Source organism: Amblyomma mixtum, chromosome 3, assembly GCF_055824585.1.
Source record: "Amblyomma mixtum isolate Tamu chromosome 3, ASM5582458v1, whole genome shotgun sequence".
Classification (NCBI taxonomy): Eukaryota; Metazoa; Arthropoda; class Arachnida; order Ixodida; family Ixodidae; genus Amblyomma; species Amblyomma mixtum.
The window spans coordinates 121773227-121790918 of NC_143014.1; the positions used below are offsets into that span (position 1 = coordinate 121773227).

Below are 17692 nucleotides of genomic sequence, written 5' to 3' on the forward strand. Positions count from 1 at the left end.
TAATTGCTGCTTCCCTATCCCTGGTTAGAAATAGCTTACAGGGATTCAGAGAGAAGAGTAGTTAGTTCCGTTTCTCCGGCAGCACTTTTTGAGCTTGCGTCATCCATTTCGTACAGCAGTGTGATTTTCGAACGCAGAATACAATCCACGTGACGATGAGGATATGCTTAGACCCTGACCATGCATGCAGTACCAGTCAAGAAACCATTACTGTGATGCTATGTTATCTCTTAATTGAAACAGTAATCAGTAGGTAAGATTCTTGGCTCCTGAAGGCGTATAGCATAACTGCAGGCAGTTTTTAACCTGCTTTAGTGAAACGCAACGCGTTGCTCATTTCACAGTCTTTTACTACTCAAAAGGCATCTTTTAATGGTGCTCAGAAATGGAGTCCACCCAAACCGAAGCAGTAACTAAAGATCCCGCCGTCGGCATTAATTATATTCCAACGAGGTTTTCCTTTTCATTATGCAAGTAATTAGCAAATGTTCTTATTAAAGATCGAGACTTCCGTTTCCTCTGCCGCGGCTTGAATTGATGCTGCCACTGCCTACGTGCGTGGTGCCATACCTTCCCATCAGACTCGGCAGTGCAACCACCGCCATTCACAAGGAAGCCTCAACTCATCGACCTCTCAAAGCGTAATATTTCATTGCTTTTCTGACGCTGAGTTTAGGCATGAGCAGTTTGCGTACGTTTGAAAACCGATGCGCATCTGATCTAGACCCGATGAGCATAATGAAACAGTGGCTGAGACACTCGCTAATTGCGAACTGCTCCCACACCAAATCGCTTTCGTGAAGCCGGCTTCCGACGCTTTCTCGTGTTTGCGAAATATTTGAAACTAGTAACAGTTTTACCTTCATACTGCAGAAGATTCTAGAGAGGGACCTTCACATAATTTTCTGTTTAGGAAGAAAAACTTTTTCTCCTGTGCCATTTGCTCTGACCTGAAACGTCATCCTATTTTCAGCGCTGGTCGTCAACAGCATTTTGCACTGTCTTTATACTGACAGTACAGTATACGTGCACTGACATTGCACAGTACACGGACCTGTAGAATTTGGTTTCCATCGAAATTCGACCACCGCAGCCGGGATCGAACCCGCGTCTTTCGGGTCAGCAGCCAAGCACGATAGCCACTGAACCACCGTGGCGGCGGCACGAAATTCGCATGTCATAACGCTCATGTACAAAGTCACAACACATGTAAGCGAACATATTAGTCATGAATGATGAAACTTGACGTACTATGACCTATGAAAGGCGTAAATCGTAGTCATAGTCATGCCATAGTCATTCTGCAACGTATTTTGACTCCGCACATTAGATCTCCAACGTAGCATATATCACTCTGCACTTTACAAGTACCGTGAGGTAAGGTGTAGAGATTCTGTACAAAGTATGCATAGTCATGCCTCGTAGTTATAGTCTTGACTCACAGTCATTCTGCGACAAAGCATGACTCAGCACTCTACAAGTAGCGTAATTAAAACGTAGAGTTTCTACAAAGTATGCGTTGTTATAGCTCACAGTCATTACGCAAAGTCAGATGACACAGAACTTTTACAACTAGCGTAGTCATGACGCGTAGTCATAGTAATGACGCATGACTCAGTCCTTTACTTCTGCAACGTAGCATGACTCAGCACTTTACAGGTAATGTAAGGTGTAGAGAGTTTTTACAAAGTATGCATAGTCACGGCTCATAGTCATTCTGTGGCATAGCATGACTAAGCACTTCACAAGTAACGTAATGTAAGGTGTACAGAGTTTCTACAAAGTACGCTTAGTCATGACTCATATTCTTTATGTAGCGTACCATGACTCGGCACTTTACTTCTGCAAAGTAGCACGACTCAGCACTTTACAAGTAGCATATTTAAGGAGTATAGAGTTTGTACATGGTATGCATAGTCATGCCTTGTAGTCATGACTGATAGTCATTCTGCAACGTAGCATGACTCCGCACATTCTCACACGTAAGCAGATTAAGTGCGTGTGACGAATTTTTCCGCTGCTCATATTCTTAATTGCTTGCCGCTCCGAGCGTATAAAGCGTCAGCGCCAGCCCCTTAGCGGCCGACGTCGTGATGAGTATTCTGAAAATGGCTGCTGTGCTCTACCTCAAGAGTGTTCAATCTCATTCGCCAATTTTTCTTTCTCTGTAAAGCGTGCACCACCGCAATATAATCCTTATAGCAGAGAAAACAACTGTACAAAAAAACTGTATAAAGGTTTTGTGGTAATTTTTTATTGCGAAAGCAATACTACTCCCAAGAACGGCCTTTCGCGTAGCGGCGGCCACTTGGCACGTTTGGCCTTTAGAATGACCTCTGACGTCATATCATGCCTAGTGACGTCACAGAGTGACGCCATACCAGGAGCGAGAGACGGCCTACCAACTCAGCTCGTCGGGTAACGGCGGCCGCTTGGCACGGCGCGCCGCGCTCCTGCCGCTAGAGGCGCTAGTGACGTTATAGCGTGACGTCATACCAGGAGCGAGAGACGGCCTACCAACTCGGCTCGTCGGGTAACGGCGGCCGCTTGGCACGGCGCGCCGCGCTCCTCCCGCTAGAGGCGCTGCATATGCAGTATAAAACACCTGCTTTCGCAACCTATCAGGCTTGACCAAAGCTAAGCCCCCGCCAATTTTTTCCACTAAGGTGCAAAGCTTCACGAGTTGAATGGCATTCATGTTTTAAGAAGCGCAAACTACAACAACACTACAAGAGGGAAGACATGCGACAAGTGTTGTTCTAGCATAGCTGTGTTTTGCGCTTATTGGAACTCTTCAAAGTTTCTTTACAAGCACTAGTTTGACTCGGGGGAAGGAAGAGGGGGTGGGGGAGGGGGGGGGGGGGGAGGGGGGGCATCATGTATCTTTTTCGACGTCGTGTTACATGCCCAGCAGTTTTCCACCCCAGTCGAAAAACGTTGCACAAAATCTTTGAGCATTTTTTTTACTGTTGATTTCTTCACTACGAGGGCTATGTTGCGGCAGTGCACGCTTTACAGGAGAAGAAAATGAACAAGCGAGGTCGACGGTTGTCGCTCAACAGAGACGGCGCTCTAAACCCAAAAAAAATGATTCTGAAAGCATATGAACCAATCTTGATAACATCAGGCGTATTAAGAGACCTTTCCAAGGCCTTCTACTGCAATAATGACGACACACTCATAAAAAAGCTCGAAACCATGGCCTTATACGGTTGTTTCTTAAATTTAATGATGAGCTATCATCAGACTTTGTGCAAAATAATTATAATAGAAAACAGGGTATCAAATATTAAGTCAATAAAATTTGGTGTACATCAGAAGAGCAAATTTTGGTCATTATTATTCAGTATTTACATTTAAAAATATCAAATATTCCCGATTCTCAATTAAGTATGATCTCAACATGTGTAGTTAACTGGCCGCCAGCGTTTAATGAGTTTAAATACACTTAATACACGCCGTCGAGAAAACTTATTAACAATTAGCACGAACAAAACGAAAGCTGTCTCTTCAGTCTTAGAAGTTCTATAACCATTATTATTGACCGTATAATGAATGTAAATTCGCCAGTGGATATCACAGCTTGAGTTAGATGTATTGGCGTCGTTTCAGAACACAATTCAACCTGACGTAAACAGTAGTATATGCATTGCAGTGAACGTTCAGGTGTTGTTGATGCCTTTACAAAAGTACGGTTTTTGTGCGCGCTTCTTTAGATTACTAATATATTGTTACGTTGCCCGAAAGGCTAGTCACAAGCAAGGGGGACCGGACCGGAGGAATATGACTAAATTTTCCTTTCACATATGCAGTGTTGTCATGGGAAACACCACGGCGTGAATCATTATTAAACTTTCTGCAAAAAAAAATAATAAAAGGGTAAGTGTTATTACCAACTCGTCCTAGGACGAGTTGGTAATAACGCGTACTACCATCGGACCACTCTCTAGAAAACTTGAAGTTTGTCTTGTAAGATTGTTATTCGATGATTTACTCTTGCATCGGTACCTTGCCGAAATAAAACAAGAACACTTCATTGGGTGCTTATTAAATTTATCCACCAATATATAACAACTATAACACTGGTCCTAGTGAGGAGGGGTTTGTTCCTTGTGCGTGCACTAATTATGAAACACAAATACTATGATTCACGTTGGCGCCTTTTCTAAACTGGTTTGGTTTCTGTTTATTACTCACTTAACTCTCTCATGCTTATGTAACGGGACCAGTTTTCACGATTGATGCTGCATTGCACTGCTTATATATAACTAGATTCCTTTTACGATTGTATGATGTCACTTAACTCTCACTGATTGTTGGGATTTACAGTAAGCGTACTTTGCAGTCACGTGTATACACACGCCTATACTGGGGCACAGGCCTCGTCAAGCCAAACTGTTTTCTGCTTTTTGCTTCGCCACAAATGCTATGAGTGGATTGTAAATCAACTTAATTTGATTGATCTGACTTGATTTAAGTGGCGGACGTGCAGTGGGGAGCCCAGTCTGAGGTGGCAAGCGAGGCTAAGTAGTGGAGGCGGCAGACTTGGGTGCCGTGAGAGTTAGAGGGGCAGCGGGAGGGCGTGGCTGCCTGTCATTGGGAGAAGCCTTGCTTTCTGGGAATGGTAGTTGTGCTTGCTTCTGCAGTTCTTGCTATCGAGAAATCCCTGCTGGCCTGCTCTTAGCCTGTGATGCCTCCCAAGTGGCGGCTAAATCACCGCTACGTGCCAGGGTGCAAGACGGGCTATGCTCGAACTGGACAAAACCGCAAGCTGTGACTTTTCAAAGCTCCAGCTGAGGAAGAGTGGCGGCTGATTTGGCAACGGATTTTACACACGTCTGACAAACCACTGGACGCCGACTGTGCAGTGCGCGAGCTGCATTTTGAGTAGCGTTTCATAATAAGAGACCATGTGCACATTGTGAATGGTGCTGAAGTGCGAATTGCGAGAGTATCTCCAACTCTCTCCCCCGATGCGGTGCCGACAATCTTGCCGAACCTGCCCAACTACCTGAGTGTGAAAATACCGGCACCGAGGCCAGAGAGAAAAGCCGACAAATAGTGATGCCGTGTGTGCATGGATCAGCTTCTGTTACAGCTCCCGATGGCAAAAGTTTGAATGCTGTCACATTTACAAAAGCATGCGATTTTGGTAGCTTGCTCTACCACGCATTGAGCCTCTTCAAGTTTATCAGTCAGCTTGAGGACGTTTCCATAGGGTGTTTTAGCTCTGGAGAACTGCATCACGACAGTATCATGGATATGTGCTTGCTCTTCTGAGCAAGACAGGCGTGAACCGTATTGGATGCGATCAGCACTTCAAGGAACTCACCTTAAATTTTACTGGGTTTTATCTTGGGAACAGAATGCATTTTTTTTTTTTTTCAAATGTCTCAACAAGTCTCGTGACTTCGCCCGAAGGAAAGCACAGCAGCATTTAAAGTTTAGCCGTGTGTAAAAAATTGAGATGCAAGATTTTGTTGAGGACTGAGTGGGGCACAGTATATGTAGCTAAAATTAGTTGTGTCATCCATATTCGTGTATTTGTTTAAGCGAAGGGGGAGTGGAGAGGGGGCGGCTACTGCTGCCTGGGTTGCCGTGCACAAAGTTAGTTTGCCTGACCTATTATTGGTGCTTCTCTCAAGTTCGTGGAAAGTTGGTATGAGATACATGAACTAGAACTGCACTTTTACTAGGTACAGCCTTTGTCAAGAGCTCAAAGCTCACGGGGTGGTTTACTTCTAGGCTGTACAGTGGGGCTCCTGTAGCACTTTTGGGCGTTCAGCCCATTATAGGTAACGGGACCAAAAATCTTACCTTCAGAAGATATGGAACGCTGGACATGGCTCGGAAGCGAACCCCGTCGGCTCTGAATTTTTGACCAAGGCTGTACTTGCACTGATGCAGCAAATAATTAAGTCATCTAGCTCGCCCTTCTAAACAAGTGCGTGCGCTAAAAGGCGGTAACGAAAGCGTTCCATGCGACCGCGGCACGCTCCTCGCCGAACCCTGGCCTATTCCTCGTCGTGGGTGTGTGCCATGTCATTAAGACAACGACAACATCGCAGTGACTGCATTCCGCTAGGCTGTTACGCACTTCCGTGTAGCAGCGTCGTGGAAACTAAACAAGATCGCGGGTGTACTCGGGAGAGTGAGCTCTTGTGTAAATTTCCAGGCACTTCACTTTCTGCTACGCATTGTTTCGGAGTTTTTTTATGGGTTGCGTGAGGTCACAGAACATTTGCATGTTTCATTTTAATACAAAGGAACGATGCATTAATTTGAATATCACGCGGGCATTACGCAGCGACTTCCGAACGTGGCAGCAAACGGCAGGCTGACCGCGAAGACGCATTTAAGTGCGGTTTACTGCAGCGCCACCGCCAACTTCCACGCTCACCGGCCCTCTCCGCAACTGCTGGTCGCGCCACTCAAAACATTCTAGTACACTCTACTCGCGGTAATACAGGACGTATTACGTCCGCCGCTATGGACAAGGGTGGCGCTGGTGAACAGTCTCATGTTTCGGTTACACTACGCATAAACACCCCCGAAAGCAGCAGATTCGACAGCCGTCGTCTTTGCTCAGCTAGTGGAGCAACTCCCGCGAAATTCGGAGGTCGTGGGATCGGATCCCACCGGCGGCATGTGGCTGTTTTTTCTTCTGCTTTTATTAGTCTGCCATTAATGAAAAACAACTAAAAAAGGACATCCCTTGTGCTCTTTGGTTTCGGTGACTTCTGGGTTCCTAGCGTTGGACGTTATTTTGTGCTCATATTTTAAGACAAACACTGTGGACGGCGCGCATGTCTAAACCTTCGAAGAGTAAAGTACAGACGCCGGATGTACAGGGGGGGGGGCAAAAGTCTCTGGACCACGTGCTCCGGAAACGAAGCCTATAGCTCCATCACTAGCCGTCTGCTGAAGACCACACTAGTGGAGGTGAAAGAATAAGATTTTAGCTTCAACCTCCACAAATGTGATCTCCAGGTGGCGGATAATAATAGAGCTATAGGCTTTGCTGCAGGAACACGTGGTCCAGAGACTTTAGTCCCCGACTGTAAGTGCTTGGTACAGAGCAAACGAACAGCGTGCCGGTGGCAATCGTGCGGAGGCGACGCTTGACGCGGAATTAAGGACGAGGGTTGGCTCATATGTTAAATACATGATATATGCGTTGTGGAAATTTAAAAAGTGTACAATCGAATTTTTGTCAGTTGCACCAAGCTGTTGGCACGAACAGGCTTTTTAACGAGTGGCTGCTTGTACGGGTATGCCATTAAAAGCCCAATGTGGCGTTATTATGACTCGACGTTGTAACAAGCCTAGGAATTCTGCCATGCAAAGGAATAGCTCAAGTCAAAGCCCAAAAAATGTTTAGGTGTGTGGTTTGAGGAAAGCTTATCATGGAATTCTCATGTCAACAGCCTCATAGCTGACCTTAGTAAAACAATTGGCTACCTCTTTAAGATTTGCCCACTCATCCATCCCTCAATGGTTACGGACTGTTCTTTATTACTCACTCTTTTATTCCAAGCTTTCCTACTGTGCTTTAGTCTGGGGTACCACTACAAGTCACAACTACACAAGATTAATTAGCCTGCAAAAAAAAGTGTTAAGAATATTTGAGCAATATCACGGCCCACCGGAATTACTGCGTACAAGACCGCTTTTCCTGAAACATAAAATGTTAAAGGCCAATCAAGTTTATTATTTCATATTATTTCAAATTACTTCAGTACATAAAGAAAGCGAAGCTTTACAGTGTACAAAACTCCAATGCAGCTCCTGCATACACACTCCGTTGGGAAACTTTACACCGCCGAAAATAAGGACGAATTATGGACGACAACTTAGTGAATATCAAACAGCTAACCTTCTGAACAAAATACAAGAATTAACATATCTGAGTGCTAATGTCTCTAAGGACACGCTTAAAGCTCTGCTGCTCGAAAATAACTTGGAATTCAATTAATCTACCATGTTTCTGCTCATAGTTTGTATTTTCTGGGAGTGCATCAACGTTTTGAATCTTGCTGCTGTGTGTTGCTATTATGATGTTGCTATCATGTTGCTAAACTTGCAACAATCATGTTCAGAATTGTGCACATTTGCTTCTTTGTACTAAGTATTCTGTGTTGGCATGTACGGTCTATTGTCTGTTACATACGCGTTTTTTTTTCTACGTTGCATAATTTATTTAATCTTTTTTTTCCTCAGTGCTGTGACATTTTTTTATTTCCCCTCGAAGACCTTGGTGGGGAACATTTCGCATAAATCTATGTTAAATGACTGTTTGTGCCAAACTGTATGCGGGGCAATAGCCATCGTCAGGCTTTTCGCCTTTTGCTCTTGCTCCTCTTTCTGTATCGGAAAGGAAACAAATAAATCAAATCAAATCAAAATCAAATCAAATATTCGAACACCGTTCGCTCTGCTAGTGACAAACTGAAATTAAGCTGATTACCATCTTCCATTCTTCTCGCCAATTATATAAAAAGTTTACTAGAGACATTGTTGCGGACATAAGTCGGAAGGCTCGGGGGAAATACGTAATGTTGTGGTGAGCTCGAGAGTAGTCGTATGGCTGCACTCAGGAGGGTGTCCATCGTAATTATTCCCTCACGCACGTGCCGCTTCTCCCTGGGGATTTCCCCTGGACGAACATGGTTGCAGCTTTCAGTTGACGATCAATTTGCCCTCTCTCTGCTCCCTGCGAGCCATCCTGGTTGGCTGGAGTTTGGTAGAGCGACTGTCCTGGCGTGGCGCTGGCCCCACGAGGCAGAGCGGCCAACCAGTAAAAGTACTTTTCCAACTAGGAAGGCTATGCGACTTTCCCCTATAAGCATTTGGCTGCGCTCAGGAGTCTGTTAGTTGCAATTAGTCTGTTAGAAACAGATTCATAATTACTTGTATCTGCTAACTTACAGCGATTACATGAGTCAGCTTTCAAAAACGCCTTCGGCTGCCTGAAGGAATCTTTGCTGATTGCACATGCCAGAAAAAGAAGAAAAGCCTGGCATGATGTCACCGTACTGGGAGTTGTTTTTTGTAACGTTCAGCGCTGCTTAAGACGTATCTCTGATGCACCCGATATAAGCATCTACGTACTAAAACGTTTGACAAACCTATCGCTCAGTAAATCTATCGCTCAGTTTATAACATATTTGTGAGAACAATGGAAGCTCTGAGCTAAAAACTATGGCCAGCAGCGATGGCCCACTTTTAATCCTCTCAATTGTTTTTTTTTTTTTGACGTGGCCTATTTAACGCTTTGCACGCGAGTTTTACTTCTTCCCTGCGCCAGTTTCACAGTTTTGCCTGTTTCTGCGTTCGCTTATTATTCAGCGCATTTATTCGGACGGAGCGAAAACACGATTTTTCGCCAAAATATAACCTAATTAGAAGCAAGTACTTTCGGACAACTAGGAGCACCAAACGGGCCGCCTCGGTGGGGGAGATAATTCCGGATGATGATTTTGGAGCCGCAAAAATTTGCCTGAGCGAAATAAAGCTTCGTGTTCGTAATTAACCTCAGCCCGGCACTCGCCTCGTTCGAGTGCTCACTATGTTGCTGCTTCACTCGAGATTAGGTCGAACAGTATGTTCGTTTCTGCTTTCTTTTTTTTTTTTTTCAGGCATCTTTTTTCCTTTCATTGGCCACAAAGGCGAATGCGGATCATTGATTATTTTCCTTGCTGCTCGTCCCCCGAAGCCAAGGACCATCGATAATGAAGTGACCCGGACCGACAGAGATCCGCTGTTCCTTTCGGTCCTTTTGCTCGTTCCATTCGGAAAAAACCCACTCGGGCACGCTCTTGGAAGCGAAAACACACAGAAGGCGAGAGAAGGAAGAAGGGAGCGCCGCCTTCCCTTCCTTTCCTTTCTTCTCCGAGGGGGGAGAGGAAGAGCGCGCTTATTTGCGAATGGACGGACAGAGGAGCGGGCCGAGCACTAATGACCTTGTCATTATTTTCCACCCCTCCGCCTCACCATCCGACGCTCGTTGTGCATGAGCGAAACCCTCGGCTCGGTCTCGGGTCCCGACGGAACTTCAGAGTAATAACGCGTGCACATCTCGCGCTGTTTCTTGCGTTTCGACGCGCCTTCCTTAGAAGGAGGGCCGGATGGCGAGGGGGGGGGGGGGGGGGGGGGGGGAGAGGCGATCAATGGCACGGCGGCACAGTATCAGGGGCGCGGGACCTCGGAAGAGAGGCAGCAAAAAATGGGAGCAAGGGAAGGAGCCGACGGCGCCTTATTAACGCCCACAAGGCACGTTATTTCTTGCGCGCCTTGCTCTCGGGCTAGCTCCTGAACGGAGGGGGTAATCCGAGGCAGGGTAGCGCGCGCTCGCCTCAGCCAGACAAACGACCTCTCCCATTGAGCAATGGCCGATACCGAGCCCACTCCTCTGGCGGCCGCCGCCGCGCTGGCTGCCGCACGGGTCAAGAGCGGCTGCTGCTCTCGTCCGTTTGTGGCCGACCGCCGGTCTCACCACGCGCGACGCGGTTCCCGAGACTCGAGCTGGGGCCTCACGTCGACGCCGCTTCACTCGCTTCTCTTCCTTTGTGCATCCAGTGGCCACAAAACGAAAGAGGGGGTGGAAAAAGAAAGGAAAGAGACAGAACCAGCTCGCGTCAATAGAACCGCCGCTGTCTGCGTTTCAGGTTCACCGTGATAGACAACGCGGGCTTCGCCAAATTGGTGTATCCTGCAAACAGCAAAACAGTGATGACATCGTTACGCGGAGGGCGACGGAAAGAAATGGAAAATTGCGATAACGAGCGAAGTGCGGCGCTCCCGCGGCTTGCTGTCTCGCTCCACTGGCTTAGAATTAGGCTATCTGCATTAGCGCCTCGCTTATTATAACGATGTGAAGCAGCAGCATAGTGCCGGTCTGAGCAGAAGTTGTGTGCAGCGGCCAGATTTTTATGGAGTACAGTACGCTTCGAACAGAAACGTGCACTCCCGCCCAGTGGCTTCTTGCGCAGTCTTACCCGACGTGGTGGAAGCTTCCTCGCTCGCGCCAGTGCACGGCCAGACAACGATATGAACCACTAACCTAAAATGTCAGGCGAGATGCAGTTATTCTCTTGGGGAGATAATAAAATGAACGCATTCCTACCGGTTTATTACGCGATAAACGGCGCATCCGGAAATGCCGACATTCGTTATTTTCTTTTCTGCGCCTGCTAAAACGGACGAAAATTTTATTGAGGAAATAAAGTTAAAAAGAAAAACGCATGTTATGCATATTTATAAGAGCGTACCTTACGCTATTACAACAAACGATAGCGCGCGACCGGCAGTGGTAAGCACTTATCTGTAAAACAAAGGCCCCAATTCAAGGAGGCTGCTGTGGAACAAACGCGAGTGAGCCGTATCCGAGCCGAAATTAAAAGGATGAAATTAATTTGGCCGGGTCATGTAATGCATAGAAAACAGACAACCGATGGTCTGTTGAGGCAACACAGTGGACGCCGAGGAAAAATAAACGTAGCCGGGAGAGACATCGTCAAGTGAGGGAATTTTGCTGGGCCCATAGAGGGGCCTTTGTCCTGCAGTGGGTGTAAGGGGACTGTGGATAATAATGATGACATACCAACGTCGACCTTAGGTTGCTTTTCAACCGCATATCGCAGGTAAACGCTCAAGTGAACCACGACCATGTTGAGCTTTCATGTGGCGTGTTGTATTTTTTTTTTTTTTTTGTCTACGCTTGAACAATTTCGCACTGAATTGCTATGGGCGGACGAGCGAGTCGGTACGCGGGCCCAAGAAACATGGACGTGCGTGCGCTTGGCGTGTACGTGTTTCGATCTTGAGTGCTTCTGTACTCCCTTCAGGGAGCTGCTACGTAGCTGAGCAATGACTTTTACCGCATGTAGCCAACTCTGGAGTAGATTACACTTGTTGCTGTTCATTTTCCTCAAGATGTGTTTATGTGCGCTTTACAATTCCCATTTGAAAAAGTTACTGCTTACTTGCCCTCCAGTCCCCCCCCCCCCTTCAGATCTTACACCTCTTGCAGCTTGATGATGTCAGGCCATAAAACTTAGCGTGCATCAAACACAACGCTCGCGATAGTGCGGTTATTTCTAAGTGCTGTGTAATGAAACAAAAAAAGGAAGAAAAACAAAGAGCGAAAGGGAAGCGAATATTTCGAGCTTCCGGAGACAGTCGAAAGTTCCACTGTCGGTGCCCTTAATCAGGACTGGTGTCATGCATGTAAGAGCTTCGCCAGTCACCATTAGTCGCTGATTTTTCGAAACAGGGAATTATCTGACGAGAAAGCGGTGATCTAATAACGTTAGCCTGCGTGTGATCGGAATTCACTTGAAGGAGGAAGTGGATATAGCGGAAGGCGAACCAGGACAGGCGTAAACCGAAATTCCAAAGCACGGAAGCGGGTGGACTGCCGCTGATATCGAGATTGACGCCTTTCCCTGAGATGTTTGTCGTGGTCACGACACCAGAATTCTTGTTTGTTCATGCGCTCTCCGCAAGAATTTACAGCCCCATGTCTCCTTATCGCTCCGGCTTCTTACGTTGGCCAGCGCCAGAAGCAGCCTCGTAAGAGAATTCCGCTGAACGCCACGGCCTGGCCGTCCAAGCGCAGCCTTCGAAATCGTGTTTAGGCACCTTACGACTCCTATAAAGAGCGCTGCCTTTTTCCCTCCGGACAAGGAGCTACGAGCTCGAAGGCCTGTCCGTGCAATACGACCGAGACAAATTGCAAAATCCCATGGAAGGCCAAACCAAGACAAACACGCGCCACGCTATAGCTTAAAACTTGGTGTGAAATATTGAAGGGACCGGAACCGAAGGCGCGCCGCACCGGCTTTGAGCCCGCCGGCGTGGTTGACGGCGGCGGAAGCGAGGAGACGTAGGGAGGCGGCCGCGCGCGATGCCTTCACAGAGGCTAAGCTTCCGCACGGCGGATCTCATGCTGAGTAATAAGCCGCGGGAGAGAAAACAAATCCCGGGATCTAGCTCGGACGCCCGACTGTCGACCGGCTTTCTCCGGAGAGATGCGACGCGACGCGGAGTATAGGGTGGTCGCTTGAAGCGCATCGGGCGCGATCCGGGAGAGGACGCTGGCAGCGGACTGACCGAAAGCCTCGGGAGACAATCCGTGCCACTGACAAGAAGCGGAGAAGTTATAGTCTGCACCGCACCTCGGAGCTCTCTCGACCCAACTGCATAGTTTAAGCTTGCAGCGTCGACCAGTAAGCCCGTGGACAAAATAAGTGAAGAAACGCGAATTTCTGTCAGCCTGCCGATGGGCAAGCACGTCGCGAGCAGAGTCGGGGTAAGGTGACCTGCGCGGATGTGAATATTTGTGCTCATATTTTGACACTCTATAGATTTTTACTAAGATTAATGCACGCTTGGTTCACGCGAAATAAGTTAGACAAAGAGAACGATGCACAAGCGAGCCCCGCGGAAGTCCATAACTTAAGCGTGGTGCTTGCTGCCGCTTAGTGTTCTGCTCCTAACTCAAAGCAAGAAACATTGATAAGCCTGTATAAACTCGTAAGAAGGCAATAACAAGAAAACAAACTGGAGCATAAAGTGTTTTTTTTTAATTTTTAAAGGATTGCATAAAGTCAGTAATTTCTTTTTACAGCAATGTATTTGCACCTATATTACGGAAGAGCTTGATATTACATGAGGAGCTCGTTGGTTCTACTCATGCTTCCATTTCTTCTTCTTCTTACTAGAATTGTGTGATTTCAGTTGCTTAGAGAAAATCGGCCAGATGTTCACTTTCGGGCTTATCTGTGTTGCGTTTTATTATTTGTGTGTGTGTGTGTGTGTGTGTGTGTGCGTGCGTGCGTGCGTGCGTGTGTGTGTGTGTGTGTGTGTGCGCGCGTGTGTGTGTGTGTGTGTGTGTGTGTGTGTGTGTGTGTGTGTGTGTGTGTGTGTGTGTGTGTGTGTGTGTGTGTGTGTGTGTGTGTGTGTGTGTGTGTGTGTGTGTGTGTGTGTGTGTGTGAACTGAGCAAGGAAGAAACAAGAAAATGATTGCCTAATATTCAGCAAAGCATTGCTCAAGTATATCTTTATCTGGGCTTGACTTTTTAAGCATGGAATGCTTTTAGCTCCCGTTGTCGGCAGTGTGGTGACGTCACGCCGAGACCGAGAGCCATCATCCGGGCACTGAAATCCACTCATCCGGGCACTGAATTCCAGTCATCCGGGCACTGAAATCCACTCATCCGGGCACTGAATTCCAGTCATCCGGGCACTGAAATCTAGTCATCCGGGCACTGAAATCTAGTCATCCGGGCACTGAAATCCAGTCATCCGGGCACTGAAATCCACTCATCCGGGCACTGAATTCCAGTCATCCGGGCTCTGAAACGAGAACATCCGGGCACCGTACGAGACTTAACGAGATTTAACGAGACTCTCTAAGCCCTCCTACGCGACCGGCATGCAAGCGCCGGCTGGTCTCCAATTGAGACAAAAAATAACTGCTGCCAGTGCCTTCTCAATGTTTATCAAGATATCAGTGGAGCTGTGGGTTTGATAATGCACGGAATTATAATTTCCGATTTCTAATAACGCGTGCAAAAAGCACATAAATGCCACGTTACACTTCGTTGTCATACGTGATCCGGGGAAGAAGCGCTGCGTTCAAAGGGCAAGGCATCGCGCCGAACGGGTGGCGGCGTTCCTCCCTTCCTTTACGGTGCGGTTCGGGTGTCCACCGAGATGGCAGAGAATTACTGCGCCATTTCCTTTCCTCAAAAAACCTCGCGTTCAAATGGCAAGGCATTGCGCTGAACGGGTGGTGGCGTTCCTCCCTTCCTGTACGGTGCGGTTCGGGTGTCCACCGAGATGACATTAGGCCCGTAAACATTTCAGGCTTACTCTACTCTCGTTTATGGGAGAGGCAGAGATTTTTTTAAGCATGAAATGCTTTTAGCTCCCGTTGTCGGCAGTGTGGTGACGTCACGCCGAGACCGAGAGCCATCATCCGGGCACTGAAATCCACTCATCCGGGCACAGAAATCCACTCATCCGGGCACTGAATTCCAGTCATCCGGGCTCTGAAACGAGAACATCCGGGCACCGTACGAGACTTACCGAGATTTAACGAGACTCTCTGAGCCCTCCTACGCGACCGGCATGCAAGCGCCGGTTGGTCTCCAAACGAGACAAAAAATAACTGCTGCCAGTGCCTTCTCAATGTTTATCAAGATATCAGTGGAGCTGTGGGTTTGATAATGCACGGAATTATAATTTCCGATTTCTAATAACGCGTGCAAAAAGCACATAAATGCCACGTTACACTTCGTTCTCATACGTGATCCGGGGGAGAAGCGCTGCGTTCAAAGGGCAAGGCATCGCGCCGAACGGGTGGTGGCGTTCCTCCCTTCCTTTACGGTGCGGTTCGGGTGTCCACCGAGATGGCAGAGAATTACTGCGCCATTTCCTTTCCTCAAAAAACCTTGCGTTCAAATGGCAAGGCATCGCGCTGAACGGGTGGTGGCGTTCCTCCCTTCCTGTACGGTGCGGTTCGGGTGTCCACCGAGATGACATTAGGCCCGTAAACATTTCATGCTTACTCTACTCTCGGTTACGGGAGAGGAAGAGATTTTTTTTCTTTTCGAAAACCTGTTCTGGTGTCATAATGAATGAAGAAGTCGTGGTGGCTGACATCGGCATTATGAAAAAAGTTCATACCGTTATAACCTCTCTACTTCACAAGGAAATCTCTAGTACAGAAGGAGCCTTCTTAACCGCATTCTTAAAGAAGAAAATGTTACAGCCTTCAGGTTTGCCGGTATGGTGACTACAATGCGTATCTAATGTTGTTCTTGCGCTTTTCCCGCCCAAACTTCGCTTGGAGCCGATTTCAATGCCCTTGTATGGTGTGCATGAATCATAAGCGTCTAGAATTTTCGAGTACCTTCTATTAGATTATGCTATCAGATTATACTAATCCAATCTAATCCATCTTGATCCATCCATTAATCCCCACTAATCCAACTTCATTTCATGGAGTGGCCAACTTCCAAATTTTGGGTTTCCTCCTGCCCCAGTGGGCAGGTTACCTACAACCCGGTGGCCAGGTTGCCACCTGCCACGGTGGCCAGCTAATGATGACGTCACAAGGTCACGTGACTTCTCTTGACCAACCAGAGAATTTTGTGGCGGAGAAACCGGAAACTGCATGACAGCCTAAATGCTATCGCATTAAAAAACGCCTCAATGATGTTCATCTTGCGCTTGTAAGTATACACTCACGCACACGCGCGCACGCAGACGCGCACGCGCACACGCGCACACGCGCACACGCGCACACGCGCACACGCACACACGCGCACACGCGCACACGCGCACACGCGCACACGCGCACACGACCACACACGCACACACGCACACACGCACACATGCACACACGCACAGACAGACAGACACACACACACACGCGCACACACACACACACACACATTTATACGAAAGCAGAAAAATGCACCCCAAGAACCACCCACTCAAATCTAATGTACTACAGCATCAACAATACAAAACGTGGTTCACCATGTCTCAAGTGCTCTTCCGAGTGCAAGAACGAAACGGCTAAGAACACTAGTTTTGTAAGACCCACGTAATCCTCAAAACATGCACGAACCGAGGAGGCGTTAAATTCCGGTATGACAGTGGCTTTTGAACGTAGAAAATTAATTACGTTTCCTATCTCGAATATGTCGTTATACTGTGTTGCTACTATTTCCTAGTTCAGAAACGATCCGTCTCCTCAGGCCACATCTCACGATGATGTCACCACTAATGACACCAGAGCAGTGGACGTCACTAAAGATGTCATAAGCCCAGGGAATACAAAAGCTCCCCTTAAGGCGCGTGCCTTGCGAAAAATGCACATAAACACTAGGGAAGCGCAATGCGCAACGTGGTCAATGAGCTATGTAATATGGTGCCTATGGTGCATGGGAATATTATGCTTAAATTCAACGTTATATCCCTTTAGGGCAATTTATTGTGCGTTTTTGTCTTGTTTCGTTCAAGAATGCGGGTGAAAAAGTCTTTCTAGCCTTAATATCTCTCGTTTTACCGACTCTCTCTCAGAGGTGGTGTCACGTAGACAATCTTCACTTCTTACGCGGGGGACTGCGTTTGAAATAGCGACTGTGTCCGAAGTGTGCAACGTAGGTGATCTCTCCTGGTTCTCTTTTTCTTTTTTGCATTGCTGCTCCAGGGTCCAACCTTGTTGGCAAGTTCACAACATCCGTAAAGAAGTTTGTCCAAGATGTTGAATTCGGTGAGTATGCGAACTTTGCTTCGTTTTTCTAATGGGGGCGGAAACAAAGGCATAGAAAATTTCTGCAAGATAACCACGCCTAGCAGATGGTTTTACACGTGTAGAATTCCGCCAAAAACTTTCTTTTCGAAACTTGATGACATTGAGATTGGCGATAACACACCCTGGCCGGCGCTGACAGCATAGTCAAGAGCATTTAACCATAATTAATGATAATTCGTACCCAGTTTCTTCTACCACGCTTCCATTTGGACCATCCTGCTAGAGCGCAGTGCTCAGGCTATAGCTAAGCAGCATGTCATGCCTGATAGCTCCGCCGAACGGGCGCATCGATGGACTCAATTGCTAAGTGTTCTTCTAGCCGCTGTAAACACTCAGTAAAAAAATGAAATCTCCTCATCC

At 47.3% G+C, this 17692-nt stretch overlaps 1 protein-coding gene across 2 annotated transcripts in view; it reads left to right on the top strand.

Moving 5' to 3' along the window:
• Positions 1-17692, top strand: part of LOC149351650 (uncharacterized) — a 249816-nt gene that overhangs the window by 182802 nt on the left and 49322 nt on the right. For both annotated transcript variants that reach the window (XM_089580986.1, XM_089580985.1), the window contains exon 2: positions 17228-17290. In XM_089580986.1, coding sequence (XP_089437112.1) covers positions 17228-17290 — 63 coding nt within the window. The remainder of the gene's footprint in view (positions 1-17227; positions 17291-17692) is intronic.